We start from the raw sequence: 18,719 nt of genomic DNA, 5'->3' as shown, positions 1-18,719 counted from the left end.
TATCTCTGCTCCTGCTGTGGTAAGAAAGTGTGTCACTTTTTAGACAATATATCCTATAAATTTTCACTGCGAATGTTAGTTTGGTGGGGCCATACTTTCAAAACTCGCTAAGTGAACGTAAGTACTTACAACTATTTTCTTGTCTATGATTGGTGAATTTTGTTTGAAAGGCCGTCAATAATTAGCTGATGAACTTACGATCTTTTAACTTTTTTTGAAAGTATGGCTCCTGGTCATCAATCTAATGGAGTGCCACCACGAACATCTTTTAATCTCGAATCAATGTAAGGATTTGTCTTCGGGAATCTTATTTATTTAATCCGTCAGAGCGAGGAAGACTCTCAGACTCTGTCGAATACTAAGACTAAAGACTAAGTTTCGAATACAGTAACGAATTTTATTTAAAATTTCTTCAATGTCGGATTGACGTCGACAATTTATGTCATCACCGATGCCACGAGTCTGCCATAATTCAATTTCGATTTAACTTATTGAGCTAATGTTTACGATCTCATTTAAATTCTTGACAAGCCCTATATACTATGCACTACGATATTGAATAAATTGTATTGAGCATCATGATGCGTGAAGGGGATTTGTCATGACGCAGTATTACAGGTCATCTATATATTTTATTGATTAAAATGACTCTTGCGTACTATTAATGCTAACTTAAAAAGTTTTAAAGTCGTTATCTTATAACTTGGAGACTTGAAGTTTTGCTTCGACTTTGAAACGCTGTAAATCTGATAAATATAATACAAATCAAATAATAATCTTTCTAGAATTTCTGTCCTTCCTGTCGATTTCTTAAAATTACTCAGCCGCACTAAAAATTATGCCGCAGATCAGCTTCTATACGATTTAAATTTTTTGAATACTGCCATTCCAATGGAATTTTAAATCTTGTCATTACAAAAGCAAATTTTATGTACAGTATATCTGTTTCTTTCATTTTTCAATGCCTGCGGCGTAGGAGGTTACTGAAAAATATTAACAATTTTCTGTGGCGGAGAAAAAAGATCTATAATTGTCAGAGTTGGGGTATTTTATGCTAAAGTGCCTTCCAGGGATTACGCTAAATTCTTGTTTGTTTTCGCTGGATTTCTGTACCGAATTTTTCACTTCATCGTGTAATTTTATTTGTCAGATTAATGCATTGGAGAAACGAATTGTTTTGCGAGCCTTTGATTGTTTACCTCTATTATGCCAAGCTCTACTGTCCCCCTTTAATCCGGGATTAAATTGAACTACTGTCATAAAATTATCATCAATAGCATTAAATCACCATCATTCTCAAAATCATCATAATCATCTTCATCATTTCTTCAAAGGTTAGATTAAGAGCTATTTAAGTTGAAAATTTTTCATTCTAATTCATCAGTAAAGATTTACGCCGCCAGGGTTGAATTCAGAAATTAATATTTAGGAAACCTAAGCTAATATTGAGAAGCGGATAATTCTTTGGTATAAAAGATAATTCATTTAATCCTCCTCATTGCTAAGCACTCCTGATTTCATTCTTATGAATGAGAGCATAGGTAATGAAGAATTACGTACATTACAGATATGCTTACATCCCGATGTATCGTGGGCGTTCGTTGTTACCACGCTTGAGTTGCGAGAAAAGCGTCGCGTCGTCATGGCGACGTATTCCAACTCTCGCGTTGCTATGGTTTCGCAGAGCCATTCAATCTCTGTGTAAAGCATCCCTACATACATACATCCTTTCGCTCATTCAGCTTCAACATAAAGCTCTCGGGGAGCTAGCCTTTATTGAATTTTTGCGTTCTACTGTGACTGTTACTCCCACTCGTATACGACTGTTACACCCACTCGTATCGGTTGTGTCATGGCTGCTACACCCACTTGTATATGAAGGATCGGTTGAGTCATGTATGACTGCTACACTCACTTGTATATGAAGGATCGGTTGAGTCATGACTGCTACACCCACTTTTATATGAAGGGTCGATTGAGTCATGACTGCTACACCCACTGGTATATGAAGGATCGGTTGAGTTATGACTGCTACACCCACTTTTATATGAAGGATCGGTTGAGTCATGACTGCTACACCCACTTGTATATGAAGGGTCGGTTGGGTTATGACTGCTACACCCACTTTTATATGAAGGATCGGTTAAGTTATGACTGCTACACCCACTTGTATATAAAGGATCGGGTGAGTCATGACTGCTACACCCACTTGTATATGAAGGGTCGGTTGAGTCATGACTGCTACACCCACTTGTAAACGAAGGATCGGTTGAGTTATGACTGCTACACCCACTTTTATATGAAGGATCGGTTGAGTTATGACTGCTACACCCACTTGTATATGAAGGGTCGGTTGGGTTATGACTGCTACACCCACTTGTATATGAAGGTCGGTTGAGTCATGACTGCTACACCCGTTTTTATATGAAGGGTCGGTTGAGTCATGACTGCTACACCCACTTGTATATGAAGGATACGAGTAAAAATCCAGTCACGATAATTCTCGACGGTGAGATCGAATTATTCTCGTTGAAGCAAATGTCTTTACTCGTGCCTAAGTCATTGGCATTTCAGTATATGACATCTGAAAATTTTAAGCAGTACCGATATATTTGTACAACTTTTAATTGACATTTGTTCATAATCCTTATCATAGAAAGCTTACAAAATTATTAATAACTTGAGTTTTGAAGTGCGAATGTGAACACAGTCAGATTATTTGATATGTATCTTCTATTTTTCTTGTCCTTGAGTAATTCATTTGATGCTATTTACATATACTAATTTGCATTTTCTCTCCTCTTTTATTACAGTTTTTCGGGATCGTGGAGACAAAGACAAATGTGAGTGTGTAGACTATTGGTTATGAGGCTTAAAAAATTTATTTTTTTTAATAAATATGTCTATCAAATGTCAAACATTTTATGAATTTGTTGCCTCTGAATGTGTGCCACTACTGCATGAATTATTGCCGATGTTTGTGCCTCTGTAATTACTGCTTTTTGCAGCTCCAATGAATGCATTGTACAGCTTTGTTCATGCGAGTTGTAATGCATTGCACTTATATCGACATTAGTGAAGCTAACGAACTTTAACGATCCATTTTGTTACTGCTGTTAGCCCCGTGCGATATGAGAACACAATCAACACGCTTGCACGTTACTGTTTTTTCACCGTTTCTTTCAATACCGTATCAACGATACAGTTCGCCGTTATCCTTTATTATTTTTTGTTGTTTTAACAATATTTTGCAGATACCATTTCGGCAAGAAATAAACTAATCCAAATTTGGAACTTATAATTAGAACAAATTTACTAAACCTTGAAATTTTGGCATTAGATTGTAAAACAAAGCTCCAAAATTTATCAATTTTAACCAGCGATATTAAACAGAATTCAAATTTTCAACATTTTACTCATGATTTTCATTTTGTGCAGGAGCTCGGGCCGCATCGGCGTGCTTGGCGGCTCGAGCATGAGCAGCAGAAGCGACAGCGACGAGAGCAGCAGCAGCAGCAGCAGCAGCAGCAGCAGCAGCAGCAGCAGAGTGGTGGGGAATATACGTGGGGGAAGAGGAGGCTTGTTGCAGGGATCCTTAAGCAGAGCGGGGATGAAGGGACAGTTGATGCCATTCCCCGAAGAGGATGATTTTCCATCAAGGGAATTCGACAGCGACGATAACGATAACTACTCCACAACCAAAACAAGAAGAAACAGCAAAAGAATAATGTCATTAGAGGAGAAGGATGATGAGGAGAGGGAGAGAAGACTAGCTGCTCGTATGGCCTGGAGAAGAGGAGAAGACTTAGTTTCCCCACTCGATGGGGATGTGAAAGAACCATGCGGGTCTGGTAGCGTCAGAAGCCGTGCCAGCCCCATGCCTTGCCGCAGCCCCGCGGGGGACTTGGGTGGACTTAATGTGACCTCCCGCAGCAAGCGCAGTGGACTTGCAGGTATGTCCAAGTTGTAGGTACTATTCATGTTGTCCAATATAATTTTTAGCGCATTTTCTCATTTATGTTCTCATTTATTCAGGAAAAAAAACGCTATTGTGCTCGTCATGTCGTTCCGTCCGTCTGTCCGTCCGTCTGTCTGTCCGTCCGTCTGCCTGTCCGTCCGTCTGTCTGTCTGTCCGTCTGTCTGTCCGTCCTTCCTGTCCGTCTGTCTGTCCGTCCAACTTCACGTTTCCGTCAACGAGAAAATGCGCGCTCTGTCACTCGCTGCAGTGAAGTACTGAGTCATATTTTTTCTATCGAGGGTAGCTCGCGTTAGCAGAACTTTGCATATTAATTGCAATGACAAAGTTAATGTAGCCGTGGGTAAAAGATTAAACCTGTGATTGATGAGGATAAATGTGGTTACCAGGTTTTTACGTGATGCATACAGTAGGTCCGCCTGTAGGGTGAGTTTCGATGTCCACCGACAGGGTGAGTATCCGATATTGATATCCAGCAGTAAGATGACTTTTCGATATCTCCTACAAGAGTCAGTATCCGATATCCATATCCACCAACAGGGTGAGTATCCGATATTGATATTCAGCAGTAGGATGACTTTTTGACATCTCCTACCAGGTTCAGTATTGGATATCCATATCCACCAACAAGGTGAGTATCCAATATCCATATCCAACAACCAGGTCAGTATCCGATATCCATATCCACCAGCAGGGTGAGTATCCGATATCCATATCCACCAGCAGGGTGGATATGGATATGGATATAGCAGGATATGGATATCCAACAACAGGATGAGTATCCAATATCCATATCCAACACGAGTATTACTACTTGCCCCCCTCAGGCCGGAGGTCGGCTTACCACGGTGGTCGTGGCGGCGGGGGGCGGCCGCCCCGACGCGAGAACAACAGGACGCGAGAGAAGCGCCTGCTCGACGAGATCCTCGGCATCAACGGCTATGACAGGAAGATTAGGCCCTCTAGCGCCAACCGAACAGGTGATTACTTAGTATATTTATTTTATAATTTCCTTATTATATCTCTGTGTCCATTATTGCAATTATGAAAACCGAACAGGTCTTCATAATTTATATATTTAATTATTATATTTATATATTTAATTATTATATTTATATTTAGTTATATTTAATATCATATTTATTCATCGTTGATTTATTATATCTCCGTGTCCATTATTGCAATTATAAAAACCTAACAGGTGATTACTTATTATATATATTTTTAGCATTTCCTTATTATGTCTCTGTGTCCATTATTGCAATTATAAAAACCGAACAGGTAATTAATTATTATATTTATTTTATCGTTGTTTTATTACATTTCTGTGTCAATTATTTCAGTTACAAAAACATTTATTATTGTGAAAAAAATTTATAAAAGCATTTATCAATTTTTTAATGGATTAAATTATTTATTTCGCGAAATTTGTGATTTGCCATAGTTGCGATAACAAAAGGACGAATCTGAAGTTCAAATGAAGTTTTTTATGCGGATTTAATTCACGATTTATCATGGATTAGCATCATCCTGATGCATTTTTCTCGATAGAGTTCGATTTGAACACGTATACCGCGATGCTTGATAATTTATTATGGTCTGAATTGAGTGAAATAGATAAATGACGACCAAACTAATATTCAACGCAAGTTTAAAAGTAAACGCGAATCTTGGTAGTTGAAGCGATGCCTTCATCTGCGAAGGACGTTAGTCAAGTGATCAAAACTAAAAAAGTCGGTAATTTAATTGATGCAAGATTACAATTTAATTGATGCTGCTGGGGGACTACTTCATAATCACTTTTAACTCGATACGGCCGTGAAAGGTTCAGTTAAGATAAAACACTGAGTATTCACACTGTATTTATTAAAACAAATCTGTACACTTGCGTTGTGCCCTTGTAGTCCTTACCAGCTAAAGTCCAAAACATGAATGAATGAATCCCGGATGTTTGCAAAACCTAAAGTATGGAAAGCTCTAAATGAAAATAGAAAAGTAGTTACTACGAAATATTAATGAATGTATACTATTCCCTAACAATGCAAGATTACAATTCTCTCTCAAGAGCATTTCATTCTTCGTCGAAACCTGGCAATTACGCGTTGCGCTCGATCTAAAATTTTCACAAATTTCGCTTGCAAAAATTTTGCCATTTTTCGCCAGTTTTCTTTTCAAAATTGTTTCTTTTTTGAAACGTTTGCTTGTTAAATTGCTTTGCTTTTATTTCAAAAATATTCCCTGGAAAAATACTGTCTTTCCGTTAGTTTTCTTTGCCGAAATGTTCACATTTTTGCAAGTTTTCTTTGTAAAAATATGACCTTTTATATAGCTTGGCTCCTCTTTGAAAAAGAAAGTCTCGCTTTTTTTATGCTTGACGGACTTGCCATCAATTGCCGAGGCTGGGAGTGGCTTTTGGCCTCGTATATGCGCCGCTATCGACAATCAATGGACCTTTTCTGTTAGCGCGACCTGCGTCATTCAACGGGAATGTCGCTCAACGCCGGGGCCCCGAACACCTTCTGTCACGGGAAAACGGGCCCACAACATGAAGAGCCGCTCCAACGTCACGGGAAGACAGGGCCCACAACATGAAGAGCCGCCCCACCGTCACGGGAAGACGGGGCCCACAACATGAAGAGCCGCCCCACCGTCGCGGGAAGACGGGGTCCACAACATGAAGAGCCGCTCCTCCGTCACGGGAAAACGGGGCCCACAACATGAAGTGCCGCCCCACCGTCGCGGGAAGACAGGGCCCACAACATGAAGAGCCGCCCCACCGTCGCGGGAAGACGGGGTCCACGACATGAAGAGCCGCTCCACCGTCACGGGAAGACGGGGCCCACAACATGAAGAGCCGCTCCACCGTCACGGGAAGACGGGCCCACAACATGAAGAGCCGCTCCTCCGTCACGGGAAGACTGGGCCCCACAACATGAAGAGGCGCCCCACCGCTGTCTCTTATNACTTCTTTATCTCACGCATTATAAAATGATCTGATCTACCTCATCAATGGAACGCCCGCTTTTTTTTTTTTGAAACAATAAAAGAAACTTTCTACTCGCCACAGTCTAATTTGCGTTGATTTTACGTATAATAGCAACATGAATACTTTTAAATTAATTTACCATAATTCTACACGGATCAGGCACAACTCTTATTTCATAGCCCAGATGCTAATAGCATTATGGGAACGTACTTCTCAATTTCACTAAGTAAAATAAGTTATGTTTTTTTTTATTTTCCCTTAAAAGCTTCCTAAGCCTTCATACTAAACATTTTCTGATGTCGACAGCTAGGGAGAGCTTCGTTGTGGCTTTGTTGCTGCGAGTCTCATAATACAAAACAATGAAAAGTATTGGCAATATCAGACAATGAAAACTATTGGAACTGTAAGGCAATGAAAAATATTAATTTTATCGCTCGAGTTGTGCCACACTTTGGCCAGAGGTCGTTATTGTTCGATTCTATTGCAGTCTCGAGGCTTCCCGCGCGCTAAGTTTTCCCGACAACGCTAGTTTAGAGTTGCCGTGAAGTTGCTTGAACTTGAAGTTGCTTGAACTTGAAGTTGCTTGAACTTGAAGTTGCTACTTATAGATGACATACCGTTGTGGCGTGATGGCGTAGGAGTTGAAGTTGCTTGAACTTGAAGTTGCTACTTATACATGACATACCGTTGTGGCGTGAGGACGTAGGAGCATGGCATAACGCTGTGGCAGACTGTGATGGCTCAATGGCTTCAAATAACTAATTGTGATGGCATTTCGACATGAAATAACATTGCGATGGCATATCGACATAAAATAACGTATTGTAATGGCTTAACGACACGGCATAACATATTGTGATGGCATAAATGAACACGCCGCATAATAGCATACCGCGTTTGACATTTTAACGCACTAATAATAATACAATGCCTGCCGGTCCAGCAGCCATACAGGGATTGCTAGCCGCCGCAGCAGCCATACAGCTGTCTCTTATACACATCTAGATGTGTATAAGANCACAGCAGCCATACAGGGATTGTCCGCCGCTGTAGCAGCCATACAGGGATTGCCTGCTGCCGCAGCAGCTATACAGGGATTGCCCGCCGCTGTAGCAGCCATACAGGGATTGCCTGCTGCCGCAGCAGCCATACAGGGATTGTCCGCCGCTGTAGCAGCCATACAGGGATTGTCCGAGGTGATTGCAAGTCAGCCGAGGATTGACCCTGCGCGACATACGCCCCAATATTTGGCACCGCGCTATTCGCTTCGAGGATTTCCGAGTCTCGGACTGCGCTTCTATGGCCTACTTCGCATTGCTTTAAAAAAATATAACTCAGTACTCACTGCAGTGAGTGACAGAGAGCGCATTTTCTCGTCGACGAAAACTTGAGGTCACGGACAGACGGACGGACAGACAGACGGACACGGCGAGCATAATAGTGCATTATTTCCATAAATGAGAAAATGCGCTAAAAACACCGCTATGTCTTAAATAGCCAGCGCTGTTGTGACTTGCCACAAGTCGCGGATCATGTCGAGATTTTTTCTACAGTGTTAGATATTTTTTTTTTGTACAACATGTTCGCATTCTTGCACTTTACTCGAGGATATATCATTGTTATAATATTGTTTTTTGTTCGCTTTTAAAGATTAATTGGCATATTTAGGAAGCGTTACTCTGTATAAGCCTTGCATATAATTATTGATGCGAGCTTCACTTTCAGTGAATTAATAACTGTTGTAGAGCTAAAAAACCCTTCCACGCGAAGACTTTTGATAATATTTTTAGCCTTAAACTTTTTAATTTTGTTTGAGTGGATTTCAACTATATTTTCTGTTGAATTTAGTGTAATTAAAAAATGAGTAAAAATATATATAGTTATCTCGGAAGCATATTACAAAACGTGAATTCTCGCCATGTTCACGGAGCACATGCATTTAGGCTGACTGGACCAGTTAAACGAGAAATATCTGAATTAATTTTGTGTTACATTAATTTTTTAATCAAAAAATACTCAATCAAACTTTCCCTACATCTTTCATTGCTTTATCTCTACCTTTCCGCCCAACGAACGAGTGCGAAAAGAGTTATTGAATTTACGGAGTTGACTGGAGGCCATTTTTCCATGCCTCACCGTAAGCCTGACATTTTGTTTTTCCCTTCATGCTCTCATGGCTCAATTTAAGCCTCTAGTCACTAGTCTCTAGTCTATAGTCAATTTAAGCCTCTAGTCAGTTCGGACAGCTCGTTGACTGTAATCCTGTTGGTTGGTGCCAAATACTTCGTTTTGGCATCCATATCCTCTGTGTTTTCTGCTGCAGAGAAAGCGAATGGGAGTGCCGCTAAAAAATGCACTTTTTAATTGCGTCAAAATGTTAAATAAGAATAAGGAGCATCGGCGATTTTAAGGTTTCCTTTACGTTTTCGAAGATTTGATGACTAAAAATTTAGTAGCACGTTTTATTTTAGTTTATCATGTTTGATGGAAAACATCAAGTTTATAAATCTATTTATTTGTTACCTCTATGTACGAATTAATGGCTTAGAAGAAAATTGCTCTTCTGATTCCACTTGAAATTTAAATTTAAGTTCCTTCTCCAATCGACAGGCTCGTACATTAAATGTATACTGCCTCTCGTCAAAGCCCACATGACATTCGGACTAATTGTAATATCTGGTTTTGACATCTGGATGAATTTAATGAAAATTGTAATTTAATTCTGAATTTGAAAACGATATTTTTTCATCTTTCAAGTCCTTATGATAAGACATTGATGTATCATTGTTTGAAATGCACTGTTTGTTTCGGTTGGAACGTTGCGGCAGATGAAGAAAACGCGTCGATAATAATTAAAATTATAATAATATATAATTAATAACAATTGATGGTAGAATAATAATACAATTTCGATAATTTGGAATGAACCAAGTTTTTTTCGTCTCACAGATCAACACGCTGACTACACTAGAGTTGTCATCAACATCATGATACGAGCCATCACCAAGATAGACGACTACAACATGGTAGGTTGTATTGTACTTTTGTACTAGTGATACTTATCATGAACTGAATACTAGTCATGAAGTGGGTGCTAGTCATGAACTGAGTGCTAGTCATGAACTGAGTACTAGTCATGAACTGAGTGCTAGTCATGAACTGAGTACTAGTCATGAACTGAGTACTAGTCATAAACTGAGTGCTAGTCACGAACTGAGTACTAGTCACGAACTGAGTACTAGTCATAAACTGAGTGCTAGTCACGAACTGAGTACTAGTCATGAACTTTTACAAGTCGCTGGCGTCTAATAATTTAAGTAATAAAAATGTTCAATATTACAATGGAATGTTTTATCTTAGATTTTTATATCTTCATTAGGAAAATCGTCAATATTTGGGGCATTCTTGCATAACTTTTGGTCTCTAATTCAAGAATTGAACAACATCCCAACTAGGTCACTAAGTGGAGAATGACAAAATATGTAATTTAGCTGATAGGAGAATAATATACTTGATAAATTGCCACTAGTTACAGAATCAGAAGAAAATATCAATCTATTATAGGCATGCCAAAAATTCTAGGGCCAGAGTTCACTCATATTTTTATTAAGCTTTATTTTTCTCTCTTATCAGAGCCTTTAACAAAAACAAAATTGAACTTCGTAATTACTCATGTTGCTATGTAATCCATTCTTGCCAGCGCTAATTTTGAATTTTCTGGAGTATTTATTTGTTATTTTATTATGAGGAAATTGTTAAACTAGCATGAATTATGTCTAATTGCAAGAAGTCGTTGAAAAAGTCTAACCGCTCCCAGCCTTGACGGAAAATTAAAGCTCATCGGGATTGTATTGCTTATGAATATGTGAAAAAGATAATAATAAAATAAAATATTTTAAGAAACGAATTTTAACTGATGTGACAGCCCTCGATTTAAGGCTATAGAATAATATATTTCGATACTCGGAAGAATCAATTTATATTGCGCAAATTATGACACTTTCTTACCCAAAGTGCGAACCGAAATCAAACCAGACGTATCCCTGATACGTAAAAAGTATCAAAAGCGAAAACTTGATTCATAAATAAATAAATATAATAATTGTTAGTAAAGAAATAACTAATTTCTTATGTAATTTTATCCGAAGGTTTCTTATCTTAAAATCATTTCTCTGCCAGGAGTTCGGGATTCAAATGACATTCCGCGAACAGTGGAACGACGACAGATTGCAGTACAGCGACGATGGTGGTGAGTAATGAGATCTGCTTGAATGAAGATCGTCTTGTCTTAGGATGATCATATTCAATATGATGCGTTAAGATTATGATATTCAATAAGTTGGGGGTAGATAATGCCATTCAACAAGACGAGTTTATAAGGTATTATACAATAAGATGGGGTAGATAATCCTATTCAATCCTATAAGATGGGGATAGATAATCCTATTTAGATGGCGACATTCAGTAAGATGAGTTTATAAGATAAAATTCAATATGGAAGGGTTTAGATCATAATAAACAATAAGGTCATTATAACCGTTTGTCTATTGACTGTTACTGGTTAAATGGTCCTTAGAAACTCGAAGCATTGACGGTTAATCTAACCGTAAACAAAGGCACAGCGCATGTCGAGACAACGTTCAGATGCTTTAGCCATTAAGACCAGCATACCGTATCATACTTCCTAGATCTTGTTTTATGCGATTTTGAATGAACATGATTCTTATCTTCTCTTCAGTATTCATGTCGTTCATGTTCCAATGTCTCATGTCCAACATTATCATCATGCTCCAGGCATGATGATAATGTTATATATTTTACCATATTACAACTCCATATGTAACATGGTATTATTGATGATACGATTTGATTGATTATTTTCCGTTGTAAAATACAAGAATTTAGTTTATTTTTTGCAACTGAAATGCCATGTTTTTTTTAAGAAATTAAAGCCTTGGGCCTTGTCTTTCCGAGATCAAATTAGAAGATGAGTTTTGCTCTGTTGGATATTTTATAAATAATTCATCTCGTACATGTTTAACTGGTTTTATTTAGTTATAAAAACTAGTAATTTAAAAAATCATGTCATGCTTTCACTTGAAATTTTTTATTTCTAAATGGAATTTATTTGTAAAAATTTGTGTGTGAATTTCAGTGAGCAGAACGGTCTATTACAAATATATTAAATCAAATTAAGCTTTATTTATTCATTCTAATAAATTATTTTCTTTCTAAGAAACTTTCTCTTTCTTTTCTTCTGATTTTATACACACGCCCAAAAATCCTAATTGCAAGAATATTATTGAAAACATGCAAAACTTTCATCCCTATTTATTATATTATTTGTGATATCAACATTAAAAGTACTTACAAATCTTTATCTCAACTTGGGGCCTTTCTGTATATGACCTGCTTGTATATAAATTTAAGCTATCCTGAATTTTCTGCATATTTATTTTTCGCTAAAGTTTTTTTTTTCGAAAGCTCGCGAGGTGTAAAAGCTTGTTAGCAATCCCTGTTGCTTTTGCATGCCCTACTGATGTCAAATTGAGTTCAATATATAATTTATTCAATTCAAATCGATGTTAGGTGCAGTTTTCTTTCTAGGAAATACATTCTTAAGCATAGAGAATAAACATTGAACTAAACTATCTGCTCGGTCGAGATTAGGCGATCTTATATGATCAATTCTCCGGGCGATATTTGCATGCGGTTCATTTCTCTCAGTGAGATCCATTTATACCGCGGCCTTCAGCTAGATTGCTGCCCCACCCATCAAGTTTTACGGGGCCTACGGGACGTAGCAATAATAAGAAGACGTGAACATGTTTATGAGATATGAAAAGTTGTGTCGACGGCATTTGATAATTTGTACTGTCGTGGAAACAGATAATTTGTCCTAAGACCTTCCATAGAGACGTTTACGATGCATCTTTACACAGCATGCGTAATTATTTTAAGATGTGATGTATATTGTTTTATCACCTGAATTTATAGTAATTAGGTATCCTTCCCCCCAGGAAAAGTGTGTTGTTGACACGAATCAAATGTGTTTCGTTACGGATATTCATTAAGAAAAACTTTGAATACATGATTTTGCCGTTCACTCTTACTAAAATTATATTTTTTGAAAAGAACAAGCGAGATACAATGACAAAAATGGTAACTAAAAATTATTATTGCACAAAAGGCATGACTTATCGAGAAGTAAAATCATTGATTTCGAACATCTGTCATGTTCATGATATAAAAACTGCTGTAAATACTAAAAAGAATATAATACTAAAACTAAACTAATAACTAAAACTATATCTAATACTAAATATTAAAATACTAAAACACACGTACCAAATATTTGCTATTCATAATTCTCGAGCCAGCACCGAACTAAAACTGAAGATGATAACAAAACCTACAACGTACAGGGATCTTGCGCGTGACTCGCAAGCAGGCGAACAGGACATGTAAACTGTGCATTTGAGAAGTAATTCAACAAAGTCTACTTTTGGAAAGCATTATTGAGACGCAACTATGAGAAAGCAAGGATACCTAATGCATGCGCCATAAAAAATAAGTAATGAGAAAATGTTATATTATGTCGACTCTATTTCCTATCTTTGAATACCAGAGGAAGTTAGAGTCTCAGGAGGCGTCGCCAAGTCTGCTTTACTGCAAAGCTTTTTAGCCATTTATGCCGACGCTGCAATATTCGCCTCGACCACTTTTCGGCGTCTGAATTTCAGTGGAGTATTTTTCTTGTTTCACGACATAAATAAAATATCTAAGATGAACGTCACCAGAAAATGTTTTTTTTTTTGCCTTTTATGCAAGTCTGTACGTACATTGACATTTTTTCAAGAATTGGCTAATGTCAAAAATTATTTTCTTCGAAAATGAGCTCATATTTTGCACATAGTTTGTGTTTCCTTGAAATAGACAGTTTTGCAAATGCGTGTAAGTCCTGAGGCCTGGAGCTGTGAGGCAAAATATTCATTTTTTTTGTGTCAAAGGAATGCTTCGTTTTATTAAATAATTCAGGGTTATTCTAAATGATGGACACAATTTAATAAATTCGTATCTATTTAAGTATAAATTCAAAATGAGTAATTTATACTCCATTGGAAAGAGAAAGATTCAAAGTTTTTTAATATTTATAAATGTTTAATAGGTGCTGCTCGGCAAACATCTAAACGGTAACCAAACTCGTCCCACACACGAGAAAGCATATATTCTGTTACTGAGTGCACCGTAGCAGAGAAGCAACAGACACTTTCGTCGGTTGCACCTCGTACTGCTGATAGCTAAATAAATTCTTTTCAAGCAATTTATCTCCAAACTTCTGACTTTCTAATATGTAATTCATTTCTCGCATCATAGCAAGAACTTTCGATTTATATCAAGTGATTTTTTAGAATCCTGCTATATCCAGGTGCGCAATGTACCCTATTTACTTATATTAAATAATGTCATTAGACCATTTCTGCACGTACTTCAAATTAAAACTTTTGCCAATCGGAAACTATTTGATAGCAGGAACGCCGTCTGGCGGGAATGTTCCTAGAGTCTTGGAATGCGATCTAATTGGAGGCTTTCATGCGCACACTGCTACCGCTGAGCAGAGGATAACTAGGACAATAATGAGACTGTGTCGGTGCACTGCTACCGCTGAGCAGTGGATAACTAGGAGGATAATGTTACCGCTGAGCAGAGGATAACTAGGAGGATAATGAGACTGTCGGTGCACTGATACCGCTGAGCAGAGGATAACTAGGAGGATAATGAGACTGTGTCGGTGCACTACTACAACTGTGTAGTGGATAGCAAGGAGGTTATTGAACACATTATAAATCCATCTATGCATCGAAACTCCATTATTTTAGTAATCTTGCTGAATACTCATTGATTATATTACAATAGGTTTTAAGTGTGAAGGCTTACATCAATGCTGAACCGTGAAGAAAATTCCTTTTGCTAATTTTAACAAACTCGACTATTTCTTTTGACGTATTTAACATAACACATTAACGAATCACAAAACGATCGCTGTAAATTTTGGTCCCTTCTGCTCTCTAGGGCAAAAGAAAAATTATGCATGTCTATGCAATTCTTATGATGTTCATGATGATGTTGTGGGGGCACCGGCCAATGCATCAGGAAAGCGACGACTCGGAGAAAATAAGAGGGTGTGTGAGTGCGTTTTATGGGTGACGTGTGGGCTGAATAATAGGCTGTGTGAGTGGGTATTATGGGTGACGTGTGGGCTAAGGTGTCCACGCAGCTGCGGTAACGAGCATCTCATTTGTGCGTGACAAGGCTATTTTCAGGGGGTTAGCACCTACCTTTTATGAAGAGCATTGTTTATGAGCGATCAACTGCTGAGTACGTATTTTTCCGTAAGCCCTTTCGTGCTGTTACAGAGGTGCAGCTACGGGAGTGCAGCTACAGCAGTGCAATTGCTGCAGCCAGTGAAGTTACTGCAATGCATTTACATCAGTGCAGTTGTTGCAGGGCAGTGTAAAGTGAAGTTACAACAGTGCAGTTACTGCAGTGAACTTACAGCAGTGCAGTTACATCAGTGCATTTACTGCAGTGAAGTTACAGCATTGCAGTTACTGCCTCTGCATGTGACGTGACCGAGTACTGCTTGAGGGCTCGTGCCTATTCGTACGTGTACCGCCAGTTATCCGTGGCCAGCAAACGACTGCATGTTAACCATTGATATGTAGTATTAGTTCCATTTTATTAAACTTACAGTAAAAATAATTAGTGGGTAAAGTAAATGTTCTGTCTGAATTCAACAGATAATAGTGCATTAGGTGAATGTCATCTTTGAATCTAACTCTTGGGACCAGGCTAGGTGCTTGTAGCAACAGATGCCAGTTACCGGTAGATTATATAATTCGTCACAATACCTCATCTAAATCCAGATTCTGTTTTAGGACTTTAGAGGCTAGCCATACTCGGCTTAGAACTGGATCAGACGCGAATCGGTCACTTATTGTATTCGGCCGATTCACGTAAATAAATTTTGAAGTAAAACATAAGTAGAAAGGGACTAAGAAGCCGTTCATGACCCCAAATTTTACACGTACCACATAGACAGCTCATGCCACACAAAGTGCCCTCGAGTACCACTTAGAAGGATATTGCCATACAGAGGGCTCTTTATTTAACAATAAATTGCTCTCGAGTACCTACCACTTAGAGGACCCTCACTTACCACTAATGGTACGCGTACCACTAATGGTACGCGTACTACTAGTTTAGAACCAATAGGGCATCATTAATTGTATTTGCCATCTTCGTGTATCGGTTTTCCTTGTTGTAAGCTTGTAGTATTTAGGATTTAGGACGTAAAATCTTTTTGTACGGTATGAAAATATTGAAGTTGTTATCCCTCGAATTTGCATTAGCAAAACGAACTTGCTTCACTACTAAAGTGAAGGAACATTGTAATTTCGTTGAGAATATACCGGATAATAAGCTTTTTCTTTATCTCAAGCTTTATCTCTATATTAAGATTGATCTTGATATTACGATTTATCTCCGTATTAAGATTTATCTCTATGTTAAGATTTATCCCCATGAATATTTATCCCTATTGAGCTCTATCTCGATATTAAGCTAAATCTATTTACTAAGCTTAATCTTAATTATATCTTTATACTATCTCAATCTTTAACTCCTGACAAGATGTCTTGTACGATATTCGCTTGCCGAAAAAATTTTAAAAGGGAAGTAAAAAAATATCTCGGCAAAATATGTATATGAAAAATTAATGTTTTATTTAAATAAAACTGACATTGAATTTTATTTTGACTTCGGAGGACTATTTTATATGCAGATTCAGGATGACAACAAAAATAATGTCTTAATTATTCCACCCACGCTAAACAATTTTAAATTCCCATCTTGGACGTAGGCTTTACATTCTAGACTGTATCACAACAGCGAGGCATTCCATTGTGTAGCAAAGCAGATTTATTCTGTAAGAACAATGTCATTAAAAGTGACTTTCTTTCCTGAATAATTCTTCTAAATTAGAATGTAATCACGGGGCCTTAAGCTCAGTTGCGAGAGGCTTAGTTGTAATCTGTCCCTCAACTTTACTTTTACCGAGCGTCCTCTATAAAAGATGGGATAAATGTCATTTTTCGCTCGTTTATACTTGCAACTCAAAACTGAAAGAGAAAACTTTTTTTTAAGCCACTAATTACTGCATATGATAAGGAATGACGATTCCGCATTTACGTCATAACTTTCAATAGGAGACAAATTGATTCGCTATACATTTATCATTAATTAAAACGGTGCCTTTGTTTCGTAAAGCTTTGAAAAGAAATCTAGGTCTTCCCAGTGAAACTGTTGAGGCAGTCTCCATCAATTGCAAATCCGAACCCTAGTCTCCACAATGATTCTCATTATCTTCAGAGCTGCACGGCTGCTCATAAATCATATCTTTTTAGCCCGGTAATCTATTAAGAACTCGTCTTTATTACGTTAGTAAGCGCGGGCTATAGTGTCAACCTCTGCAGCGTCGACGTCCGTTACCGATAAATCGCGCGTCATTCAGAGCGGAGACGCGCGACCGTCGCTTCAAATTGACGTTCAGGATAATTCGTCAACGACAAATTGAACGATCGATGTTTCACGGTATCGATAATCCGTCTTGCAGTTGCTCCATTACGCCTCGCTAGATGGAGTCTCTGTCCACCTTCATAACGATTATAGGCGAATTGGAGACGGCCAACGATGGACCATATGTAATCTGGAAATAAATTTTTGCAGGGTCGGAAGAAGCCCATTAAGAAACCCTTAAGCAGCTTCAAAACACGACCGTAAACAACGCTTCATGCTCGCTATTGGCTTCTTTTTTTGGTTGTTTTGAGGTTCAAGTTTTTCCCCGAAGAAAATGAAAGTCCACTTCGAAACTGAAGGCGCCAGTTACACTGTGCAATATTTTTTGATAAATTATAACTAAGATCTGTTTATATTGAAGAGTTACCAAATAAAACTTTTATAATTTAACATTTAATTTTATAGTTTATTTGCTTAAGACAATGTTTTACCAGCGTATTGATACTTTTTCATGGACCAAGTTGCGCTCGTTCCTCTTTTGGTCAAGTTATTGTTTCACAAACATTCTGAGAACAGGTCAACGTTTAACGGATACTAAAAAATTACTGAAACGACTCTGATTTCAGACTTGAATTCAAATTTTTTCCTAAAGATATCCATGTAACTCGGTCCTGTAGCTTTTAGTGCGGGCGCTGGCTAGGTGGATGAGAATTTCAGCCTAAAGTTTTACTAAAGGCGCTATATTCTCACTGTGCTGAAATTGTACTCGCGTTAGCTGGTGAGGAGACTTGGCTGAAATTGTACTCGCGTTACCGGGAAGGAGACTGTGCTGAAATTGTACTCGCGTTAGCGGGTAAGGAGACTTGGCTGAAATTGTACTCACGTTAGCGGGTAAGGAGACTTGGCTGAAATTGTACTCGCGTTAGCGGGGGATGAGACTGTGCTGAAATTGTACTCGCGTTAGCGGGTAAGGAGACTGTGCTGAAATTGTACTCGCGTTAGCGGGTAAGGAGACTTGGCTGAAATTGTACTCACGTTAGCGGGTGTGGAGACTTGGCTGAAATTATACTCGCGTTGGCGGGTGAGGAGACTTGGCTGAAATTATACTCGCGTTGGCGGGTGAGGAGACTTGGCTGAAATTATACTCGCGTTGGCGGGTGAGGAGACTTGGCTGAAATT

General features: G+C 38.2%; 1 protein-coding gene across 1 annotated transcript in view; it reads left to right on the top strand.

Annotated features, from left to right (window-relative positions):
- Positions 1-3,516: 3,516 nt before the first annotated feature.
- LOC108667949 (glutamate-gated chloride channel) overlaps positions 3,517-18,719 on the top strand; it is a 104,299-nt gene continuing 89,096 nt past the window's right edge. Inside the window, exons 1-4 of the mRNA XM_018155062.2 lie at positions 3,517-3,953; positions 4,804-4,956; positions 9,912-9,988; positions 11,142-11,211. Of these exons, the coding sequence (XP_018010551.2) occupies positions 3,611-3,953; positions 4,804-4,956; positions 9,912-9,988; positions 11,142-11,211 (643 nt within the window). The 5' untranslated portion in view covers positions 3,517-3,610. The remainder of the gene's footprint in view (positions 3,954-4,803; positions 4,957-9,911; positions 9,989-11,141; positions 11,212-18,719) is intronic.

This window comes from Hyalella azteca, unplaced genomic scaffold, assembly GCF_000764305.2.
Source record: "Hyalella azteca isolate HAZT.00-mixed unplaced genomic scaffold, Hazt_2.0.2 contig14662, whole genome shotgun sequence".
Taxonomy (NCBI): Eukaryota; Metazoa; Arthropoda; class Malacostraca; order Amphipoda; family Hyalellidae; genus Hyalella; species Hyalella azteca.
Note: the sequence above shows the minus strand (reverse complement) of the source record. Positions and strands in the feature narration are given on the sequence as shown.